The 21,902-nt window shown below is 59.0% G+C and overlaps 1 protein-coding gene across 4 annotated transcripts; it reads right to left on the reverse strand.

Annotated features, from left to right (window-relative positions):
* Positions 1–821: 821 nt before the first annotated feature.
* Positions 822–20,903, reverse strand: MTSS2 (MTSS I-BAR domain containing 2; the record flags this gene model as incomplete). 4 transcript variants are annotated; one of them, XM_080704238.1, is made up of 14 exons in its annotated part: positions 822–1,591; positions 1,681–1,846; positions 1,971–2,147; positions 2,432–2,506; positions 10,417–10,639; positions 12,784–12,881; positions 13,704–13,811; positions 14,129–14,286; positions 15,409–15,483; positions 15,564–15,655; positions 15,746–15,830; positions 16,529–16,602; positions 16,695–16,756; positions 20,835–20,903. In XM_080704238.1, the coding sequence occupies 14 exons, from the start codon at positions 20,901–20,903 to the stop codon at positions 822–824; spliced, it is 2,232 nt and encodes a 743-aa protein (XP_080560364.1). The 4 variants fall into 4 exon arrangements, with proteins under 4 accessions (XP_080560364.1, XP_080560365.1, XP_080560363.1 ...); XM_080704239.1 differs by having other exon boundaries at positions 10,417–10,533; positions 12,780–12,881; XM_080704237.1 differs by having other exon boundaries at positions 14,129–14,313.
* Between the last annotated feature and the right edge of the window lie 999 nt (positions 20,904–21,902).

Genomic DNA, 21,902 nt, shown 5'->3' on the forward strand with positions numbered 1-21,902 from the left:
TTTATAAAATAACCCTCCATACTGTCTACTGCTCCAGGCCCCGCCCCAAAGGTGGCTGTAACTGTGGCCCCCAAGGTGCCACCGAAGTCCCTATGTGCCCAGACGAGAGCGGGACCTCGGAAACAGCCCTGCCTGCCCTCTCCTGGCCACACCTCACTCGGGAGGGGAGCCAGGAGGCTCCTGAGCCTCCCCCCCACAGGCAGGCCCTCCGCTTCCTTCCTGAGACGCCTGGGCCCCCAGACTCCTGTCCCCCTGGGTGGGCCTGGCCCCAACTCCAGCCGGCTTCCTGACCCCTGGCTACAAATCAGGTATCTCAGGCATCGGGTACCAGGTCCTTCTGTAGCCACCCTGACCCCCAGGTGTCACCCAGGAGAGGCAGAGAGCAGGGCTGGGAGTTCAGGAAGGGCGAGGAAGAGCCAGGGTGCCGGGACCCAGGGAGTGGCTGGGCCTGGGAGTGTGAATACGGACCCTGGGTAGGCTGTGATGGCCACAGGAAGGCGGCCCAGCCTTTGGTCACGAGCTTCCCGGGGTTTGGGAAAGGCAGGGCCTGCGAGGAGGAACGGAGAAGGCAAGGAAAGTATAAAACAGGCAGGCCCCTAAACCAGTTCAAGGCCCACAGCTCCGCCCATCCCTGGCGAGGTCTGTCCGTCTGTCGAAAGTCCTTCCCCATTAAACGCGCCGAGATCCAGCCTGGTGTCTCTTTCCCTGGCCCGAGGTGGCGCTGCCTCGTCCCTGGCGTGGTTCTGTCTCCTGGCTGTGCCTTTGCTCCGAGTGGCCGCCTGCTTGTGCCGGGGCCGGACAGGGTGGGGAGGGCGGCGCCATCATAAGATGCGGGGCGCCGACCTGTCGTTGGTGACGGTCCTGCGGAGCCGGACCCCGCGGCGGATGGCCACCAGCATGTCTTCGGCTGGGGGATCGCTGGTGGCAGCAGGGGGTGGGGTAGGTGTCTCCTCTGCCGGGGTGGCCGACAGGCCAGTGGGGAAGGGGAACTGGCCCTCGCCCAGTGCGTGGGCGCCCGCCACCAGCTCCCCGAGCTTCTCCACCAGACTGTGCCGGTTGGCAGCCAGCTGCTGCTCGTCATCCTCGGCTGGCAGCCCGGCTCCTGCCCCGGGGTAGCTGGCGGCTTCCGGGGACGGGCTGCCCCAGGCCGTGTTGGGCAGGCTCAGCCTCTTTGGAGAGGCCTTGGCGAGGTCCGGTCCCAGGGGCGAGGCGGCCTCGTCTGTGTAGAAGACGCACTCTTCGCTGCCGGCCCGCGTGGGCCCCACGTAGCCCGGGGAGTCGGGCACTGTGGGAGTCTTCACGGGGACGATGGGTGGCCGGATGGGGATGGGGCCGGCGCTGGACAGGGCGCGGCGCACGGTGGGCTTGGTGGAGGGCGTGCGGCGGATGGTGGCCACGCCGGGGGGCGCGCCCGAGGGCAGGCCAGTGGCTGTGGGCAGCCCAGCAGTAGAGGCCGGCCGCTTGGTCTGGATCAGGCGGCGGTAGTTCTGGGCGATGTTGCTGTTGCGCGGGATGGTGGACGATTTGTCGAACTCGGGGGGCCCTTCGCTGTCTGCGTCCCCGTTCACGGAATAGCAGTCGTAGTCGGAGCCTGGGGGCACAGAACACGGTGAGTCTGGGGCTCTGGGGGCCCTGGCCCACCCACCTGGACGCCTGCCGAGAGGGCAGGGCCGGGCCCACCTTGGGAGGGGATGGTGTCCTCGGAGCACGAGGGCGTGGTGGTCTGCGTGCTGTAGCCACTGGAGTACTGCAGCGAGTCCCGGCTATTTTTCTGGTGCTCCAAGCTCAGGCCGCGGGTCAGCACCATGGCCAGGTCGCTGGCCGCGGGGGACACCTCCTCACCATGCTGGGGGTGGTAAGATCGCAGGCCCCATCCTCACTGCCCACTCCCACCCTCCTCCCAGGCTCCAGGCGGCCCCCCGAGGGTGGCTGGAGCCTCCTGGGGCTGGCCGGGGAAGCTGCCCGCCTACCTTGGCTGCGATGGTGGCCGGGGACATCCGGGGCCGGGGCACCTCCTCCCCACTGGGGCCCAGGGCGCCTCCGCCAGCAGGGCCCGGCTCTGTGTCTCGCAGTAGCTCCACTCGGTCCTTCCTCCGCTGCAGGCTGGTGCCCGAGGGCTGGTCATGGGGGCCGGCCTTGGTCCAGTCCTGTAGGGTGTGGCAGGCAGGTCAGGGGAACCTGAGCCTTGCTGTCCGGGTTGTGAGAAGCCTAGTGCTCCCATTGTGGCCGGAGGCGATGTGACCGCTGTCCCACCGGGCCAGGGGCAGGACAGGGAGCCCCAGGAGGGAGGGACGCGGCTCTGTGGGAGAGGCAGCCTCCTGCTCCTGGAGACAGGTGCCCTGTGGCTGAGCCTGGGCCCTCTCTGGGGTGACGGCCCCCGGTTGGGAGGGCACGGGGTTATGGTCCTGGGCCTGGGGCCGGGGGCACTGACCGAGGTGGGGGAGCTGCACTCGCTAACAGACTGGCAGGTTTCCGAGGCCTCGGAGGACGCAGAGCTGGAGGACTTCTGCCATGCAGAGGCGAGAGGGCGGATGCGCAGACGGGGGCCGGCGGGCGGGCAGGGGCGAGGCCGGGAGGAGAGGAGAGAACAGTGGTGTCACAGCCACCGCCACCGCAGCGCGGCGGGCAGTCTGATCCAGTACCTTGCCCTCGTTCCCCTGGGGCCACAGCCACCAAGAGGGCGTGCGGCAGAGGGCAGAAGCTCAGGGCGCACCCTGTGGGCGCTGACCGCCGTGGCCCAGCCCGAGAACCACACTTTGGAGGATTCACCAGGGCCTTGCTGCTGCAAGAGGGGGAGAGGAAGAGCCACACACGCCGACGATGGTGCAGGGGTCTGGTCTGAGTAACTGGATGCCAGCGGAGGGGGCGAGGCATGCGTGGGGAGCCCAGTGCCATCCTGCGCATGTTAAGCCCTGGCACAGATGCAATGCGGGCATCAGTATTCGCAAGCCTGGAGTTGGGGAAGAGCCGGGGCTAGAATCCACGCCTCCAATGGCCACGGGGCAGGATGAGGCCACTGATGAGGCCCTAGTCAGAGGTGAAGTTCAAGGCCAAGCGCTGGGCTGCTGCCTCTCAGTGCTTGGGACGAAGAGGAGGCTGGTGAGGGACAGAGGCAGGGGGCAAACGGGAGGAGTCACACGCAGGGGCCGCCTTGGCGGTCAGAAGACCCCGCTCTGCAGAGTGTAAGTGGGTGGGGGGAGCTAAGCTCGCGGAGCCTGCGAGAACCGCTTCAGGGCCGGGCGGGGGGACCCCCGTTTAGGAGTAGCCAGAGCATGAATGGGAGAGTCCACTGTGGGCAGCAGGAGGAGCAGGTATCCTGAAGGCTCTCCTGCCCCAAATAATGGAAAAGATGAAAGGAAAGCAAAACGAGGGGAGAGACTGGACCGGGAAGCCCGAGCAGGGCAGAGATGCAGCCGCGTGGCGCGCTCACCTGTGATGAGCACAGAGCCAGGGCAGCTGAGGCCGGCCAGCAGCACCCGCCCTGCCCAGATTTCCTACAGACTGCCCAGAGCCAAGGTCACTCAAACAAGATTTTTTTTTTTTTTTTTTTTTAGCAATGGACACAAAACCCAGGGTAGAAAGAGCATTTGGAAAAGTCAGTGGAAAAGCTGGGCGCGCACTTGTGAAGTAGCGGCAGCGACAGTGAACTTTCAAACGAGGACCAGGAAGGACCTCCCTCAACCCAACAGAGAATACGCACAAAAGATCAGTACTTTCCTCTCTAAGGTGGGGAAAAAAGACAAGGAGGTCCACTGTCAGCGCTTCTTTTCATTGTGGGAAGACTTAGCCAGTGCGATAAGGCACGGAAAAGAAAATAAAAAGCCACAAGGACTGGAAAGGAAGAAATAGGGTGATCACCATTTGAAACGGCAAGATAGCAAAGCAGCGATTCAAGTATCAGAATCTACGCCGGGCGTGGTGGCGCACGCTTGTGATCCCCGCGCTTGAGAGGCCGAGACAGGAGGATCGCGCAGGTTCGAAGCCGGCCTCAGCTACTGAGTGAGACCCTGTTTCCAAATAAAGCATAAAATAGGTCTGGGAGTGTAGTCTGTGAGGCCCTTTGCAACTCAGTGAGACCCTGTTTCAAAATAAAGAATAAAAAAAAAGCTGGGGGTGTAGCTCGGAGGAAGAACGCCCTGGGTTCCATCCCCAGTACAACAACAACAACCACCACCACCACCACAACAACCACCACCACCACCCCCCAAGAGTTTTTGTCTTGGTTCTGTTTTTTTTTTCTTTTTTGGTGGAAGCTGATCTTAAGATTTATAAGGAAATGCAGTGGTCCAAAAATAGACAAGGTGATTCTGAAGAATAACAAAGATGGTGGGATACTGGCACAAGGAGAAATCAGCCAGGTGAACAGAATACGAAGTCTAGAAAGAGTCCCCCAAAAAGATTCAAGACACTGCAGTGCAGCAGAGAAAGGGGCCATGGTCCGGTGCTTAAGTCCCCTCCAAATTCATGCACTGGAGTCCTGACCCTCAGGGGGTGGTGTTAAGAGGGGAGGTCTCTGCAAGGGGATCAGATCATGAGGGTAGAGCCCCGGAAAAACGGATTAATGCCTGGTAAGTGAAGCCTGGTGGAGCCAGCCGGCCCCTTGCCCCACGTAAGAGAGAGCAAAGAGGTGCCTTCTATGGGCCAGAAGGTGGGTCCTCACCTGACACCCAGTCTGCTGGTGCCTGGATTCTCGACCTCCCAGCCTCCAGAACCATGGGGAACAAGTCCCTCTTGCTTATCAATCATTCAATCGATGGCATTTTGTTCCAGCAGCTTGAATGGGCCAAGTAAGAGAGATGGTCTTTCGACAGGTTGTCTTGGGTCAATTAGATACACGCATGGAAAAGAGGGCCTCCTACTTCACCCCCCCAATGCATATAATCTATTTCAGATGAGTTGCAGATCTAAACTAAAAAGGTAAAAATAAAAAAAAAATCCAACTCCCCAAAAGAAAATTTTAGAGAAAATCATCTTTATGACCTGGGAGTAAGAGAAAACATATCTCTAGCAGGACACCAAAAGTACTAACGTGTGTGTGTGTGTGTGTGTGTGTGTGTGTGTGTGTCGTACGTGTGTACCTACCTGAACAAGAGATTGAATCCAGGGGTATCCTATCTCCAAGCTACATCCCCAGTCCTAAAGACGTCTGGTCATTAAAGCATCTGATTCGCCGGGCATGGTGGCATATGCCTTCAATCCCAGTACTCGGGAGGCAGAGACAGCAGGATCATGGTCAGCCTCAGCGACCTTGTGAAGCCCTCTGCAACTTAGTAAGACGGTATTTTAAAATAAAAAATAAGCCGGGCATGGTGGCGCATGCTCGTAATCCCAGCATTTGGAAGGCTGAGACAGGAGGATCTCGGTTCGCGGACAGCCTCAGCTAATTAGTGAGGCCCTCTGCAACTCAGTGAGACCTGGTTTCAAAATAAAGAAAAACAAAAACAAAAACAAAAAACAGGGCAGGGGGTGTAGCTCAGAGGTTGAATGCCCCTGGGTTCCATCCCCAGACCTCAAAACAAAAACAAACCAAAAACCAAAACAAAACAAAAAAACTGTGGATGTAGCTGAGAGGTAGAATGCTTCTGAGTTCAATTCCTAGTTAATGCTCCCTCCCAGAAAAGGCCCTATTAACTGGGCGCAGTGACACAGACTGTAATCAGGGTACTTAGGAGGCTAAGATAGGAGGATTGCAGGTTTGAGAACAGACTCAGCAGTTTAGTGAGGCCCTCAGTAAGATAATGAGACTTTCAAATAAATAAACAAACAAACAAATAAATAAATAGGCCAAATGGATAGCTCAGAAGTAGAGTGCTCCTGGATTCCATCACCAGCACCACAAAAAAACTAAAAAGAAAAAGAAAACGACCTCACGAAGAGGGTAAGAATATAGCCACAGAATGAGAAAAGATTGCTGACGAGAAAAACATGTCTATAATATCTAAAATTCTTAAGCTGGGCGTGGAGGTGCATGCTTGTAATACCAGTACCTGGGAGGCCGAGACAGGAGGACTGCAGGTTCAAAGCCAGCCTCGGCAACTCTGTGAGGCTCTCAGCAATCTAGTGAGACCCTATTTCCAAATAAGAAATAGAATCGGGCTGGGGCTGCAGCTTGGAGGTAGAATGCCTCTGGGTTCCATCCTTGTACCCCCCCCCAAAAAAAAAAAAGAAAGAAAAGAAAGAAAAAAAAGAAAAGGCGTTCTACCTTGTTCTCATTAGGGCCGTGCAAAATTACAAACAGCGTGCTTTGCACACTTATCAGACACCTATCAGAAGAGCTAAAATGAAGACGTAGACTACCAAGGACCGGTGCTGGTGCAGCACAGCAGTGAACTGTCATAATCTTACTGACGGGAGTATAAATTGATACGACCACTTTGGAGAACTATTTGGTAGTGTCTACTAAACCCGAACATGTGTATATCCTGAGAGTCGCCGCTCCACTGCTGGGACCCCACAGAACCGCACGCGACAGTGTTGGTAGCAACACCATTCGTGGCCCCACAGCCAAAACACCAGACACTGCCCAGGTGTCCTTCAAAAGTAGAAGGCTAAGTCAATCATAGGTTTACAGAGTGGCATGCCATTACAGAGATGAGAGTGAAACACATCTCACATAAAACAAATGACTCTCAAAAGCCGGGCGTGGTGGCGTGCGCTTGTAATCCCAGCATTTGGGAGGCTGAGACCGGAGGATCGCGGTTCGCGGACAGCCTCAGCTACTTAGTGAGGCCCTTTGCAACTAAGTGAGACCCTGTTTCAGAGTAAAGAAAAAAAATAAGGCTGGGGATGAGCTCGGAGGTAGAATGCCCTTGGGTTCCATCCCCATTACTGCAAAACAGAAAACAAAACAAAACAAAAAACCCCACAAATGACTCTCGTAGACATCATGCTGAGGAAAAGAAGCCAGACACGAAAAAAACATGCTGTATAATTGGTATGATTGATTGATTGTGTGTGTGTGTGTGTGTGTGTGTGTGTGTGTGTGTGTGTGTGGTGCTGGGGATCAAATCCAGTGCTTCAGGCTAGGATGCTGTACCACCGAGCTACATTCCTCACCCAGTAACTAACACACACACACACACACACACACACACACAGAGGCAAAACTAATCTAGTCAGGAAAGTGGTTTCCCCTTGGGGGAGCGTAGCAGCTTGGAGAGTATGGGGGCTTCTTTTTTTTGCAGTACTGAGGATGGAACCCAGGGGCATTCTACCTCCGAGCTACATTCTCAGTCCTATTTTTTTATTCTTTATTTTGAAACAGGGTTCCGCTGTAGCTGAGGCTGGCCCATAAGCTGTGATCCTCAGGTCTCAGCCTCCGGGGGTTGCAAGTGCACGCCACCACGCCCAGCTGTTGTATTTAATTGTTGGTACTGGAGTTTGATCCCAGAGGCATACTACCTCTGAGCTGCACCCCCAGCCCTATTGTATTCTTTGAAACAGGGTCTCACTAAGTTGCTGAGGACCTTGCTAAACCTGAGACCTTCCTGTCTAAGCCTCCCAGGAGCTGGGATTCCAGCCACGTGTCTCCAGGCTTCAGCCTTGTTCTTTGGTGCTGGTTACGTGGGTGTTTTGAGTTTGTGCAGATTTATTGAGCTGTGCCCTTAGGATATATTTACTTCTCTGCATGTATAGAATCCACCAGTAAAAAGGTTCTTAAAAGGCTCAGTGGTGATGGATTATAACCCATAGAATGAAAGAAATATTTGAGTCCAAATTGGTATAAATAAGTAATTGACTACATATGTAAATGGGGGAGAAGGGATAGATCATTTTACAGTAGAATTTTAGTAAATAAATGTAGGAGGCATGATGGAAATAAGAAAATCACTACTGTAACAGACAAGGATCATCAATGCATGTTAAAATTAGGGAGTGAGCCGGGCGTGGTGGCGCACACCTACCATCGCGGTACCCGGGAGCCAAGGCAGGACGACTGCAGGTGAAGAAGCTTCAGCAACTTAGTGAGACCTTCAGTGACCTAGCAAGGCCCGGTTCAAAACAAAAAATAAAACAGGACTGTGGGTATAGCTTAGAGGTAGAATGCCCCTGGGTTCAATCCCCAACACCCAGCCCCCCCCAAAATATAACAAGGGAGTGAAAGTATGGTAAGAAGTAGGATACTTGTAGAGTCTAAAAAGTACTGTCCAGCCAGGCGTGGTGGCGCACGCTTGGAATCCCAACATTTGGGAGGCTGACACAAGAGGATCGCAGTTCGAGGACAGCCTCAGTTACTTAGGCCCTCTGCAACTCAGTGAGACCCTGTTTTCAGAATAAATTAAAAATAGGGCTCGGGTGTAGCTCGGAGGTAGAATGTGCCTTGGTTCCATCCCCAGTACTGCAAAAACAACAACAAAAAACTGTCCCATAAAATAACTAATTGCTCACAAAGGGGTAAATCATGGCTGTTTAGTGGGTAAGGCTGGCAGACAACTTTAACTAAGCATCAGAGTGGCTCTTACCTGCAATGAAGCTTGTCAATATCAGGTAGCTAATACGATACAAGAAAGGCACAACGCCACTGTGTGTGTGTGTGTGTGTGTGTGTGTGTGTGTGTGTGTGTGTGTGTTACTAGGAATTGAACCCAGGGGAGTTCTACCTCTGAGCTGTACCCCCAGCCCTACTGTATGTTTAATTTTTTTTTTGCAGTACTGGGGATGGAACCTAGGGGCATTCTACCTCTGAGCTACATCCCCAGCCCTATTTTTTATTCTTTATTCTTACTATTATTTTTGGTGGTACTGGGGTTCCTGGAAGTCCTTCTATCTCTGGGCTACACTCCCAGACCTATTTTATATTTTTTATTTGGAAACCGGGTCTCTTAAGCCAGCACGGCTGGTTTCGAACCTGCATGATCTTCCTATCCCCGCCTCCCAAGCACAGGGATTACAAGCGTGCGCCACCACGCCTGGCTTTTATTCTTTATTTTGAAGCAAGGTCTCGGTGAGTTGCAAAGGGCCTCACTAAGTAGCAGAGGCTGTCCAAGAACTGCGATCCTCCGGTCTCAGCCTCCTGAATGCCGGGATGACAAGCGTGCGCCACCACGCCCGGCTGCATTGTTTATTTTTGAGCCAGGGTCTTACTAAGTTGCTGAGGCTGGCCTTGAACTTGTGGATCCTCCTCTCCGCTTCCTAAGTACTGGGATGACAGGTCTGCACCACTATGCGCAGCCCACGACACTGCTTCTGTGGTGCTCTTGCCAGAAATGTCTGGCTTCTTGTTCTAAAAGGGAGGACGTAGCCTAAGAGATATCCTGCCAAATACCTGACTAGTGCTTTCTAAAATATCAAAGTCAGCCGAGCATGGTGGTGCACGCCTGTAATCCTAGCGCTTGGGAGGCTGAGACAGGAGGATCACGCAGGTTCGAAGCCAGCCTCGGCTACTTAGTGAGGCTCTCAGCAACTTAGTGAGACCCTGTTTCCAAATAAAATATAAAATAGGTCTGAGTGTAGGCTGGAGGTAGAAAAGTGTTCCATCCCAAGTACCACAAAGTCATAAAAGAAAGATGGGACGGTGGGACCGAGGGACCATCACAGACACAGAAGCTCAGGTTACATAAAAACCAAATGTGATCAACGTAGGATTCCATGTCAGATCCTCACTCCTGGACCAGGTAAAGCTCAGTAGAGAGAAAACCAGCCAAATGTGAAGGAAGTGTGGTGATCCGTTACTCCCAGGCTCATTTCCTGGTTTTGAAACCTGGTTAGTGCTTATGTAAGGCGGCAACACTGGGCGAGGCTGCAGAGAGGGTGCTGGGGGACTCTGTTCTTTCTGCAACTTTTCTCACAGGACTCAGATGATTTCAGAATGAAAGTTAAAATAAAAAGAAGCCAACACAACAACAACAACAACAACAACAACAACAACATCAACAACAACAACAACACCCCAAGCCCAAACCCTCAGTGTACAGATCAAACGGGAACAACAGTAGAATAGAAGACAGACCTGAAAAATGATCTGGAATGTGTGTCCGGAGTTCTGGCCCTGAATGTGGTCTGGACAAACAAGGAGATGAAAAACAGGGACCAAGAGGCACAAAGATGGAAGGAGGAGACGTGACCTAACATTTCATCAGAATCCCAGCAGGTGAGAAGAGAAAGTGAAAGTGGGACAGAGACAGCGCGGGGCGTGGGGAGGCAGCTCGGTGGGCCAGTGCCCGCCTGCATGCAGGGGCCTGGGTTTGATCCCCAGGACTGCCAAAAAAGAAAAAAAAAAGATATTGTCAGATTAGATCAAACAAGAAAATCTAGGCATATGTTGTTGACAAGAGACTCATCTAAAATATAACGATACAGTGAGTTTACATGCCAGGAGATGGAGCTCGGCGACATGAATACGGAACAGAAAGAAGCCCTGGGACCAGTGTCAGCGGCGCCCGGGGGCCCCGCGTCGGCGCCTCCGGATGCCCCTCACCTGGCTGGTGATGTCTGAAGGCATGGGTGAGGGAGGCTTGGAGTGGGCGGCGTCCTGGGAGATGAAGCCAGAGTCGTGGGAGGAGACGCTGGAGAGGCGGGTGGCGGCGGCGGCTGGCTGCGCCAGGCTGCGGTAGCGACAGGTGGAACTGGGTGAGAATGTTTGGGCGCCCCCAGGCCACGGGGCTCCGCTGCCCTTGGCACTGCCACTGCTGCTGGGGGCACTAGGGAGGGAGGTGGGAGGGCACGGCGGCCGGGCGGGGAGACACAGGGATGCGTGTGGGGGAAGGTGACAGACGAGGGTGGGGGAGAGAGATGAGGGGCAGAGGGGGGAAAAGATAATGTCAGACCACGAGGTCCTGGGACCCAGGTGCCACAGAGGAGCCAGGTTCGGGGATGGAGTGGCAGGCAGGGCGGAGCTGGGGAGGGGGCACCCGGTCCCTGCCTCGGGCTCCGCGGTGCCGGAAGCCACGGTCAGGGCTCACTGCACACAAGGGAATCCCTCGCCCTCCTACTTTGCCACGAGAACAGTTGTTAATGATGGGGAAACTGAGTCAGGGGGCATCAATCACTTGCCGCGTGCTAATGCGCTACTATAGGACCCCGTAATCACAAACACCCCCTCTAAATCTGGCCCCAGAACCAGCCCTAGGGAGGGCACCTGATGCTGAGCTGGCCTGGGGGTGAGATCTCTGGCCTCACTTGGCTCTATGAGATCCCCAGGGCCAACCACTTTACCTTGTAGCTTCAGCACATCTCGGAAACTTCTGCACCCTTCTCTGATCTTAGATTCTTACTACTACCCCACACCGTCCTATTCCTGGCCTAGCGGTTTAATGTTGACTTTGGCTAGGCGTGGTGGCGTACGCCTGTAAGCCCAGTACTTGGGAGGCTGAGACAGGAGGATCACAGACTGGAGGCCAGCTTCAGTAACAACTTAGTGGCCGGGTATGGTGGTGCACACTTGTAATCCCAGCATTGGAGAGGCTGAGACAGCCTTGGCTACTTAGTGAGGCCCTCTGCAACTTAGTGTGAGACCCTGTTTCAAAATAAAGAATAACGCAGGGCGTGGTGGTGCACGCTTGTAATCCCTGCGCTTGGGGGGTGGAGACAGGAGGATGGCGCAGGTTTGAAGCCACCTATTCCCAAATAAAAATATAAAATAGGTCTGGGAGTGTAGCCCAGAGGTAGAAGGGTTCCATCCCCAGTACCACCAAGGGGAAAAAAAAAAATAGGGCTGGGGGTGAAGCCTGGAGGTAGAATGCCCCAGTTCAATCCCTAGTACTCAAAACAAAACAAAATCAACTTAGTGAAACCGTCAGCAACTTAGTAAAAACTAGTTTCAAAATTAAAAATAAGAGCCAGGCGTGGTGGCGCACGCTTGTAATCCCAGCATTCGGGAGGCTGAGACCTGAGGACCGCGGTTCAGGGCCAGCCTCAGCTGCTTAGTGAAGCCCTCTGCAACTTAGTGAGACCCTGTTTCAAAATAAAGAATAAAAGCTGGGTGTGGTGGCCCATGCTTGTAATCCCTGCGCTTGGGAGGCCGAGACAGGAGGATCGCGCAGGTTTGAAGCCAGCCTCAACTACTTAGTGAAGCTCTCAGCAACTTAGTGAGACCCTCTTTCCAAATAAAATATAAAATAGGTCTGGGAGTATAGCCTGAAGGTAGAAAGCCTCTGGGTTCCACCCACAGTACCACAAAAGAAAAAAAAAAAAATAGGGCAGAGGGGTGTAGCTCGGAGGTTGAATGCCCCTGGGTTCCATCCCCAGACCCCCCCGCCCAAAAAAAAGCTGGGCATGGTGGCACACATTTGTAATCCCAGCATTTGGGAGGCTGAGACAGGAGGATCGGGGTTCACGGCCAGTCTCAGCTACTCAGTGAGGCCCCTTTGCAACTTAGACCTTGTTTCAAAATAAAGAACAAAAAATAGGGCTGGGGGTGTAGCTTAGAGGTCGAATGCCCCTAGGTTCCATCTCCAGTACTGAAAATAAAATATAATAAAATAAGGCTGGGGGTGTAGTTCAGAGGCAGAATACCCCTGGGGTTCAATCCCCAGCACTGACAAAAAAAAAAAAAAAAAAAAAAGGCTAACATTGTGCCTCATTCCGTGAAGAGGAGACACCATGCCTATGCAGTTGGTGTTGGAATTCAGCGGAGAGGATGCGGGCACCGGGCATACAGCTAATGCTCCATAAACCTCCTGCCAACAAACGTGACACTCTGGCGGCGACGGGACATTTCTCCTATACTTGAAAATTCCCTGGATAATGCAACACAGAGGGTGTACGGGGGTGGGGGGCTCTGAAGCCGTCTCGACGCAGCCTGGATGGGTGCTCTCTGCCCTCTTGCGGGAGCCCCCCCACCAACCTGCACATGCTGGACTTGCGGGAGCTGGAGCTGCTGGGTGACGAGGGCGGAGTCTGGTAGGACCAGCTGTAGTCTGAGCCCTTCAGGTCTTTGATCACCTGGACAGGGACATTGATGGGTCACTGGAGGCAGCCTCAAGCCTGCAGAGGCCTCATCATTTTGGGGGGCCACTCAGAGACTTGGCAGAGCCAGAACCCTCTACTCTCTTCCCACCTGTGGCCTACAGCCCAGGAGAAAAGCCCGGGAATCGCAAGCCCGGTCTGTCCCCAGCCTCCTACTGTGAACTTCTTACTGGGGCATGAAGCAGGGAGACAGCGGGACTCGCCCTGAGGGCCTTCAGCTCACACAAACGGCACAGACTCAGGCTCTGAGCCCAGCGGGGGCTAGGCAGGGCTCAGGGGCCAGGCAGGAGTGCTCGAGGGAGGGCTCGTGGTCACTGGCAGAGGAGCCAGGCGCAGGTACCCATGACACCAGAGATCCAAATGGCCCCTGGACCCGAGTCTCAGTTTTGTCCTGTGAACTGGGGCCCAGTATTCCCATCTTAGAGCACCCGCAGGAGGATTCCACAAGCCACCTGTGGAGGGCGCTCAGCCACCTGCTGGGCAGAACCAGGGAGGGCCAGGGCAGGCAGGGGTGCCTGTGTCTAGGGCAGGTGCCTGGGGTTCTGGGTGTGATGGCAGCCAGGCGCCAACAGGGTTGGAAGGGCCGAGCCCCTGGGCTCTGAGAGTTCGGCCCACCAGCTGTCAGTGTGAGCCCTCCGCTGGGACCTGGGCATGTCACATGGGCAGGTGGCCCCTGGATGCCCACAGTGGCCGCCGGGAGGTATCTGATCTTCTTTTCCCAGGCACCTCCCCCGAATGCTGTCCCCCTTTCTCCTCTACGGTTCCTAACTGCGGGCAGGTCCGCGGGGCTCGCCGCACCTGCTCACTGGCTGGAGGCAGTTTGTGTGGCTCGGCGGTCAGCACCACCAGGTCGTCGATGATACCCTGCAGGTGGGTGATTTCTCCCAGCATGGTCAGCTCGCCGTTCTGAGGAGGCAGTCACAGACCTGATGGCTCCCTGCGCCCCCCCCCCCCGAGAAACAGGCTTGCGGGCCTCTCTTCTTGCCCTCCCCTGCTGACCGAGCCTCTCGGGGATGGCGGAGGCTGGGACTGCACAGCCCGAGTGGCTGGTGCGACCATCTGGACCAAATCAGGGCACAGTGAGCTATGAGACTGGCTCTCGGTGCAGGGGCAGGTGGCCCTGAATATACCCAGACAGGGATGCTGAGGAGCGGTCTTAGAGGTCAGGAGAGCCACCCCGGGCCCTGTCCCTCTGCTGGCCTTGCTGTCGCCCTGGGACCCACCACCACAGGCTGCAGGAAAGCAATGAAGGTGCAAAAGCGGCCTCGCTCCTCGATCAGGGCCCGGCGCACCGCCTGCTTCTCCGTCTCCTCCAGCAGGAGGTACATGTCGTTGACGTCCTGCAGGGCGCTGTCCAGCTGGGGCTGCAGGTCCCCTTTGCCTGGAGGGATGGGGAGGAGAGGCCGTGCTGGGGACGCGGCACCCACGGCTCAGGACCCTACGGTGGCATCCCTGGCGTGGGGCTGGGCACTACCAGGGGGCTGGAGAGGGCAGACTCTGGGGCTCGTGGAGGGGCCACCAGAGCAGGCAGAGAGGACAGACAGACAGACACACGCACAGGGAAGACACCAAATCTGCAAAGCCACCTGGGATCTGGGGTGGGCACGGCGGGTCACAGTGGGAGGGCTCCCCTGCCCAGGATGCCCTCGCCGCCCTGGGATGGTGCCCATCACCTTGCGGGGTGCAGGGGGTGGTGTGATGCATGTGGGGGCTCAGCTGTGGGCCAGGCCTCTAGGGGGAGCAGGGGTGAAGAGCTCGGGGCCGGGCCTGGGGAGCAGGGGCGAGGGGTGCGTCTCGGCAAGGACCCCTCTCAGCTCAGAGAGCACTGCACAAGTAACAAGGACACAAAGAAGCAGCGAGAGAGACAGAAAGAGGCGAGGATGATGTGACGGAGACCACGAGAGGGACGAGGGCGGCGCCGGCGAGAACCTGGCAGGCCAGGCGGGGCGGGGCAGCCAGGGCTCGTGCCCCTCCTCCCGGCCAGCCAGCCTCTCCTGGCAGGGCAGACTGACCCAGCAGTGGCCTGGGACTCATCCCTGGCCGGGGCCCCTGGGGGCAGCAGGGGGCTGTGCCCCAGGCCCCTCCCTTGGTGGACCGACCGTCCGCCTTCCTGGCTCCTCCTTGGCCTGGACAGGTTCCTTCCAATGGCCCTGAGCTGGGGGAGACAGACAAACGCGACAAGGACGGGAGGAGCAGCTGGAGGGATGGACGTTTGACTTACCAAGTAGCTCTACAGGAAGGGTGTGGGAGGAGGAGAGACAGAGAAAGAAAGAATGTGTGAAGACAGTGGATGGACAGAGCCACTCCTGGGGTTGGGTGGGGACCTGGGCCTGTGGCCTGCTGCCTCCCGAGAGGGCGGCTCCCTCCGACCCACCCACAGGTGGAGGGTCCTGTGTAGGGTGGGACCTCCCCGGCCAGGACGGTGCCTGGTGCCCTGCAGGGCAGTGGGGGCCTGTAGCGGCCTCGCGCAGGGCTGGGCCTCCGTGGGCACCCTGGGCTCTACCTTTGCGCGCCTTCTTCTGCAGCTTCAGCGTGTCTGACGATTTCTTCTTGATTTCATGCCGTGCTCGTTTGTACTCTGCGTGTCAGGCGAGAGGGGGAAACTATGATAGGTATCCCTTGGGGCGGGAGGGGAGCCCCGCGCGGCCCCGCCCTCACCTTTCGCGTGGTCCTTGTCCAGCTGGTTGGCGGACCTCTTCCAGTCCTCGATGCGCTCCTGCAGCGGGTTGATCAGGCTCTCCAGCAGCGCACTGTGGGCGGAAGCTGAGGGTCAGGGGGGCAGCAAGAAAGGGGGGGTCCCCGGGGACGGGATGCCCCGCCCACCCATCGTGCCCACTCACTTGGTGAACTGCCGCAGCTTGGTCTCAATGCTGCGGTGACGCATGCACATGCGCGTGAGCGCAGAGCCGATGTCCCTCGTCGCCCCTGGCGAGGCAAGCGCGGCGGCATGGGAAAGGGCCCCGCCGGGACCTCTGCAGTTCCGGCCTGCAGCCACGAGGGGGCGCGCCGATCCCGCAGGCCGTGCCCGCAGCCCCCGCCCCGCCCCTCCATCCCGCATTTCTGCGGGTGGGTGGGGGGCTCGATGCGCCCTCCATATTTACAGAGCTCCTCCTTAGTGCAGGACAGGCGCGGCTGTCCAGCCTCCTGGCGCTGTGGGTTCCCTGATGGCCAGGCCAGGAGCCTCAGCGCCAAAGACTGCTTAAGGAGGAGCTGGTAAAATTCCGTTCCAGCTTTACCAGGAACCCCTGCAGGTGTGCCCAGATGCCTGAACGAGATTGTGTGCCTGCCCTCGGAAGGAACAGCAGTTGAGGTGCCTGTGAGGGGCCCAGGAGGCAGAGGCGCCAAGGCGCCAGGGAGTGTCACCTGCCTGGGTGCTCAGAAGGGCACCTGGGAACCAGTGAGGAGCAGCCACCCTTGCAGTGCACAGAAGGGTGAAAGGAGGTGCAGGAGTCGGAAGGGCCCCCCCAGGCCTACTCGCACGCCTCTCGTGGCTAGCGGCTGAGTCTCTCCAACCAGCCCAGTCCAGCAAGGAGTAGAAGCCAGGGTCCTGCACCCCACTCAGCCTCCCCAGCCTCCAAGCCCACCCAAGGGGTCCTCCACCTCCAGCAGCGACCCCTCCCCACCTCGGGTGTTGGTGGCCATGTCGGCCACTTTCTGGAAGGCATCCAGGAAGGCCACAGCAGCCAGCACGGTGGTCCTGGGAGGAGGGCCAGTGGGGCAGAAGGTCAGCGGGCAAGGGGTCCCCCTCTGCCCCCCCTTCCTCAGCCGGGGCACCCTGGGTGGCCTCACCTCAGTTGGGAATGAAGCTTCGTGGCCTTGGAGTTGAAGTCCTCCCAGATGGGGTAGGAGCTCTGCCGGGGAGGTGGGAGAGAAAGTGAGCCCTGGGCAGTTCTGTGGCCCAGCCCCTGTGGACAGGCGGCTTCTGGGCCCTCTGGGGGGATGGAGGGCTCCGGACAGAGCACCAGGCGCAGGAGGCCCGGCCCTGGGAACGGCTGGCTTTGCTCATCCCTCCCCTGCCCAGCCGGGAGTCTGTCCTCCAGTCTACAACTGCGTGGCCTCTATCCTCCCAGGGGAGGCGCAGGCAGGAGATGGCCGGGCCTGTCATACCTGAGCTCCCCTGGGGCCTGGCAGGGATCTGGGCTGAGCCCAGTAAAGGGCGCCATTTTCCCCAGGCCTGGGACGGTGGGCCCTGACCTGCTGCCTGCACGCGTGGAGGGCAACAGGGTTCAAGGCTTCCCAGTGTAATCTAGGGCCCTCGGAAGCTACTGCCCACAGGCCGGCCGCTCGGGCCAGCAGCAGGGGCTCCCAGGCCTGGGGAGGCTGTGGTTGCTGAAGGGCCCGGCCAGCCTGCTTGGGACAACCAGGCCCCAGGCTGAATGGGGCCTTGTGCGGCCAACAGAGCCACCTTTCTCCACCCCACACTCCCCTCCCCTCCAGGGGAAACAGTGTGCCCTTTATCCCCGCCTGGCCCAAGACTCCACGTCGGGAGGGGGTTTCCCAGTAGGGAGGTCGGGCTCCTGGCGACCGAGTTGTCCAGTCTGATTAAGGGGCTTTTCTGGGGAATGTGCTCTCCCCGTGGTGGCTGCGGAGCCTGGAGGAAGCTCAGCCCTGGCCTGAGTGTGTGAGTGTGTGTGTGTGTGTGTGTGTGTGTGTGTGTGTGTGTGTATGTGTGTGTTACTGGGGATGAAACCCAGGGGCATTCTACCTCTGAGCTATACCCCCAATCCTATTTTTCATTCTTTATTTTGAAACAGGGTCTCACTAAGTTGCTGAGGCTGGCCGTGAACCTGCAATTCTCCTGTCTCAGCCTCCCAAGTACTGGGATTACGAGTGTGCGCCACCCTGCCCGGCCAGCCTCTGGGTCCTTGATGGGCAGCCCTAGGCCAGCAAAGCTTCAGCCCAAGGGGTTCCTCCCCTCCACACAGGATGAGCAGCAGGGGCTGGGCTTTTCCCAGGGAAAGACGGAAAGGCAGACAGACATCTCAGCTCCCTAGAACTCCAGGAGGCTCTGCTTGGCTGGCGCAGGGCAGGGTCTACCTGGCTTCTCCAGGCCAGGCCAGCCCGCAGGGCTAGGAAGGAGATGAGCAGGGAACCTCAGAAACCCCCTCCCTTCCCAGCCCAGCCAACCCAGTGTCCAGGGAAAGCAAATATTTGAGAAGTGCTTGGAACAAGCCAAGCGTGGGTAGGCTCAGGGTAAAGGGGCCTGGGAGGTTGTCTCTAGCAATCCCAACGAGCTGACCTAGGGCTGGGCCCCAGGGGCCTTCTAAAAGGGGTACCACTACCCAAATCCCACCCAGCCTGGAAGCCTGCTTAAGAACTCCCTCCAGGGAGCAGAGAAAATGCTGGGGTCCAAAGCTTGCTCTCCCTGCCCTTCAGGACACCTCAGTAGTTTCAGAGAGGGAGGGTTCTCCGGGGTAGGGGGACAAGTTTGGGCACAGGGGAGGCCAGGCTCAGTTTCCCTTCAGCATCCCCTCCCTTGCCTTGTACGGCTCGTAAAGGACCCCAGAGACAAGGGGGAAGGGCTGGAGCGGCCAGTGCTCCAGGGAGTGTCCCAGCCCTCTGGGCTAGGCCCAGCTGTCAGGTCAGTTTTCCCTAGTTAGGGTAACTGCACCTGTTGGCCAGGAGCTGGGTGGGCCAGGCACCGGGCTCAGCCCTTAAGCGTGTTTTGTAATGGCCCAGTGAGACGGGCCATTATAGTCCTCCTTATACTGATGGGGAAAGGGGGGCTCATGAGCCTGACTTGCCCAAGGCCACAGGGTGGTGGGGTCAGGGCAGAGGAATCATCTTTCCAGAGGTGCCACCCCATCTTCCCCAGGCACCCGGCCAGGTGGATGGGCTGAGACTGATGATGAGGTGTCTGTCGGGTTGGGGTGTAGAATCCAGGGGTGCCCGGTGCAGGCAAACGCTTGGCGCAGGGCCGGGCAGGTAACAGGGCAGGTAACGCGCTCAGTCAAGGTTGGCTAAGAGCAGGCAAACCCGGCCCCCCACGAGGAGCCCCTCCTACCTGGCCAGGGCCTGTGTCTGGGCCACATTTCCTGCTCTGCAGGGGGAGGCTGTGACCCTGTTTTCTGGATGGGCCAGCATAGGGCAGCGGGCCCATTTGCTCTGCTGAAGGGGCCGTGCCCAGGCCATTCCCTGCCCCTTCCTGGGCTCACTGGGCGCCAGGGAAGGCAGGGAGAGTTCCCAAGGCCCCTGAGCTCCAGCCTTCCTCCTGCTGTCCAGGCCCCAGTGTTGCTAGGGAGCCCCTCCTCACCGCCACCCTCAGCCCTGGGTCAGATCTCCTAGCGGCTGCATGGTGACCGATGGTGGGACCCCTGGGCTGGGTGGGGAGAAGCCCACAGGCAAGCTGTCTCCTGGGCCACCGAGAGGGACATTCAGAAGCTGCCCCCAGCCAGAATCCAGCCCCTACTCCGTCCCGGCCAGGGTCCTCGAAACACACGCCTGTGTCATGGGTAGGGGCAAATTTGTGCATGGCGTCACCGCACTTGGCAAAACCTCTCCCATTTTGCTACCACATGACTGCAAATCTTGCTACCATCCAGCAGGAGCCTCTCGCTGCGATCTGGGCCCATTTCCCTCGGTCTCATCCCCAAGTTCCTTGCCATTGGCCAAAGGAGGGAGGGGGGGGAGAAAGAAGAGAGAAGGGGGGGGGAGAGAAACAGAGCCACAGTCCTGCTCCTCTCCTACGGGCAAAGGCCGCTCTATGCTGCAGTGTTGGCTGTGTGGCTGCCAGTGGGAAGAGCTGCGGGCAGCTCCCACCCCAGCCAGCCCCAGGCGCAGCCAGAGGAGGTGGTCTGGGCTGCCAGGTCCTGGAAAGGGACTCCAGTGCCAGGGCTGTGGTGTCTACAGGGCAGACGGAGGTTGCTGGGGGCCAGCAGAAGGGGCCGTGGTGGAGCTACCGGGGGTGGGGTGGGGGGAGTCCCGGGAGAACATGCCACACAGTAGGTCCGGGTGGCTTCTTCCTGGGGGACAGGGCTGTCCTCGGGACTATTCCCTGACAGCACTGGGTGGGAGTCCCAACCTCTCCCCTGCCTGGAGCGTTGGGTGGCTTGTGGTGTCCCTGCTGTCCCCCACTCTCAAGCTGGTGCCTGGGAGGGCAGTTTCCCCCCTGCCTGCAATCCTGCCCCGTCGTCCTGGACGGCTGGGGACAGAGAAGGGCAGGAGGCTGGTCGCTGGCCCCTGCCTGGCCACAGGACCCGCTGCCTAAGTCAGTCTGGGGTGGCCCTGTCAAACCCTGGCCCCTGGGGGAGAGGATCCCCCGAGCCCCCCTGGATGAAGAAGCATGAGGGCTGAGGTCGGGCAGGGTCCGACAGTCTTCCTAATGACCTTGAACCATTCCCAGGCATCAGTGTCCCAAGGAGCTCATCGGCCTGCTCCTGCCTGACCTTGGCAATGGCGGGAAGGGGGCTGGCACTGAGGGCCGGGGGTGGCAGTGCGGTAGCAAAAGGGTTGCTCCACTGGCCCAGCCTTCTCCCGGCCTCCTCCCAAGGTGATAAAGGCCTTTCCTTGGGTGCGGGGACCCTGGGCCTGGAGACCCGGGAGTCCTGCAGCTGGCTGGGGGGCGGGGCTGGGGCGGCAGCCTCCAGTCGGGGTTGGCTGGGGCCGGCAGGGAAGGAGTTAAGAGCTCTCCGCTTTATTATTTTTTCCTGCTTCGGCGGTGACAGCATTGTCTGGGCTCCGGGGCCGTCAGGGATGGGGGGGGGCATTCTGGTGGAAGGGGGCGGAGGCCGGTGAGACTCGGGAACCCGTTCCGGGGCCACAGGACCGGCCCTCGCAGCCGAACCCCATCCATGGCTTTGGGGTCTGGAGCGCAGCGAGCCCGCGTGCGCGCAGGCTCGGGTAGGGGGTCGCGCGGGGCGGCCCGGGCGCTGCGCGGACACCCCGACCCCCGGGCACCCGCACCCCAGGGCTCCCCGGGGGCCCGGTTACCTTCATGTCGTTGACGATGGCCTGGAAGAGCCCGCCCAGGGCGCCGCACTCCTTCTCCGCCGTCTCCATGCTGCGGCGGGCGCGCGGCGGGCTCAGCGCTCGGGGGCCGCGGGCCGCGGGCGGGCCATGGCGGGCGGGCGCGGGACTGCGCGGCGCGGTAACCGGAGCCGCCGCGCTCGGCGTCACGTGGCGCGGGGGGGCGGCGCGGGCGGCGGGAGGGGCTGTGGGAAAGGCCGCGGGCGCAGGCCCATTCAGGCCGGACCGGGCTTTGAAACCCGAGCCGCGCGGCCAGGCTGCTGGGGCGGCGGCGCGGGGGCGGGGCGCCGCCGGCGGGAGCGCGCGGGCCCCGCCCCCCACACCTAGGGGCCGGGGTCTCGGGCGGGGCCTTCCCGCGCCTTCGGACGCGCAGGGAGGCGGGGCCGAGACCGCGCCGACCGTGCAGGGAGTCCCCGCGGGGGGAGTGTGTTCATTCCGGGATCAGACCCCCCATAAAAATTTGGGCCCTCCTTCATAGTTCTTTGGCTCCTTTCCCAAGAGGTGCCCATGCCACCCAGGTGGGGTATCCAACACGGGGTGGTGGTGGTGGCCGCGATGGGCTCCTGGCCCCGGGGCAAGCCCCTTGCTGGTGAGTGGGGGTCTGTGTGATGAGCAGAGCGGTCCCCAGGTCTGGGGATGTCAGCAAGTAGGGCCCGTCCTCCCGGAGATTCCAGGCTGGGGCTCTGGGGGAGAGGGAACTGGCGCCTTCCCTCACATCGCCAGGCTGCAGGGGCCACTTGGGAGCTCCTCAGTGGCCTGGGGACAGGCGGACTCCAGGTAGAGGGGTAGGGGCTCCTTCAACCAACCCGAGGAGCACCTGTCTGCACCCTCCACGGCTGGCCCTTCTCCCCGTGGCCCAGAGATCTGCAGTGTTCAGCAGTGTGCATCCCCTTTATCTAGAAAACCTGAGGCTCAGCTCTCACACTCCAGGGGGGATCTGCATGCAAAGGCGGGACTAGAATGGGAGGAAGGCAGGGTTCAGGGCAGGCCCAGGAAGGCCGGAGGGTGAGAGCTGGGCCCAGGGCTGGGGTC

The sequence above is a fragment of the Muscardinus avellanarius genome (genome assembly GCF_963383645.1).
Source record: "Muscardinus avellanarius genome assembly, chromosome: 10".
Classification (NCBI taxonomy): domain Eukaryota; kingdom Metazoa; phylum Chordata; class Mammalia; order Rodentia; family Gliridae; genus Muscardinus; species Muscardinus avellanarius.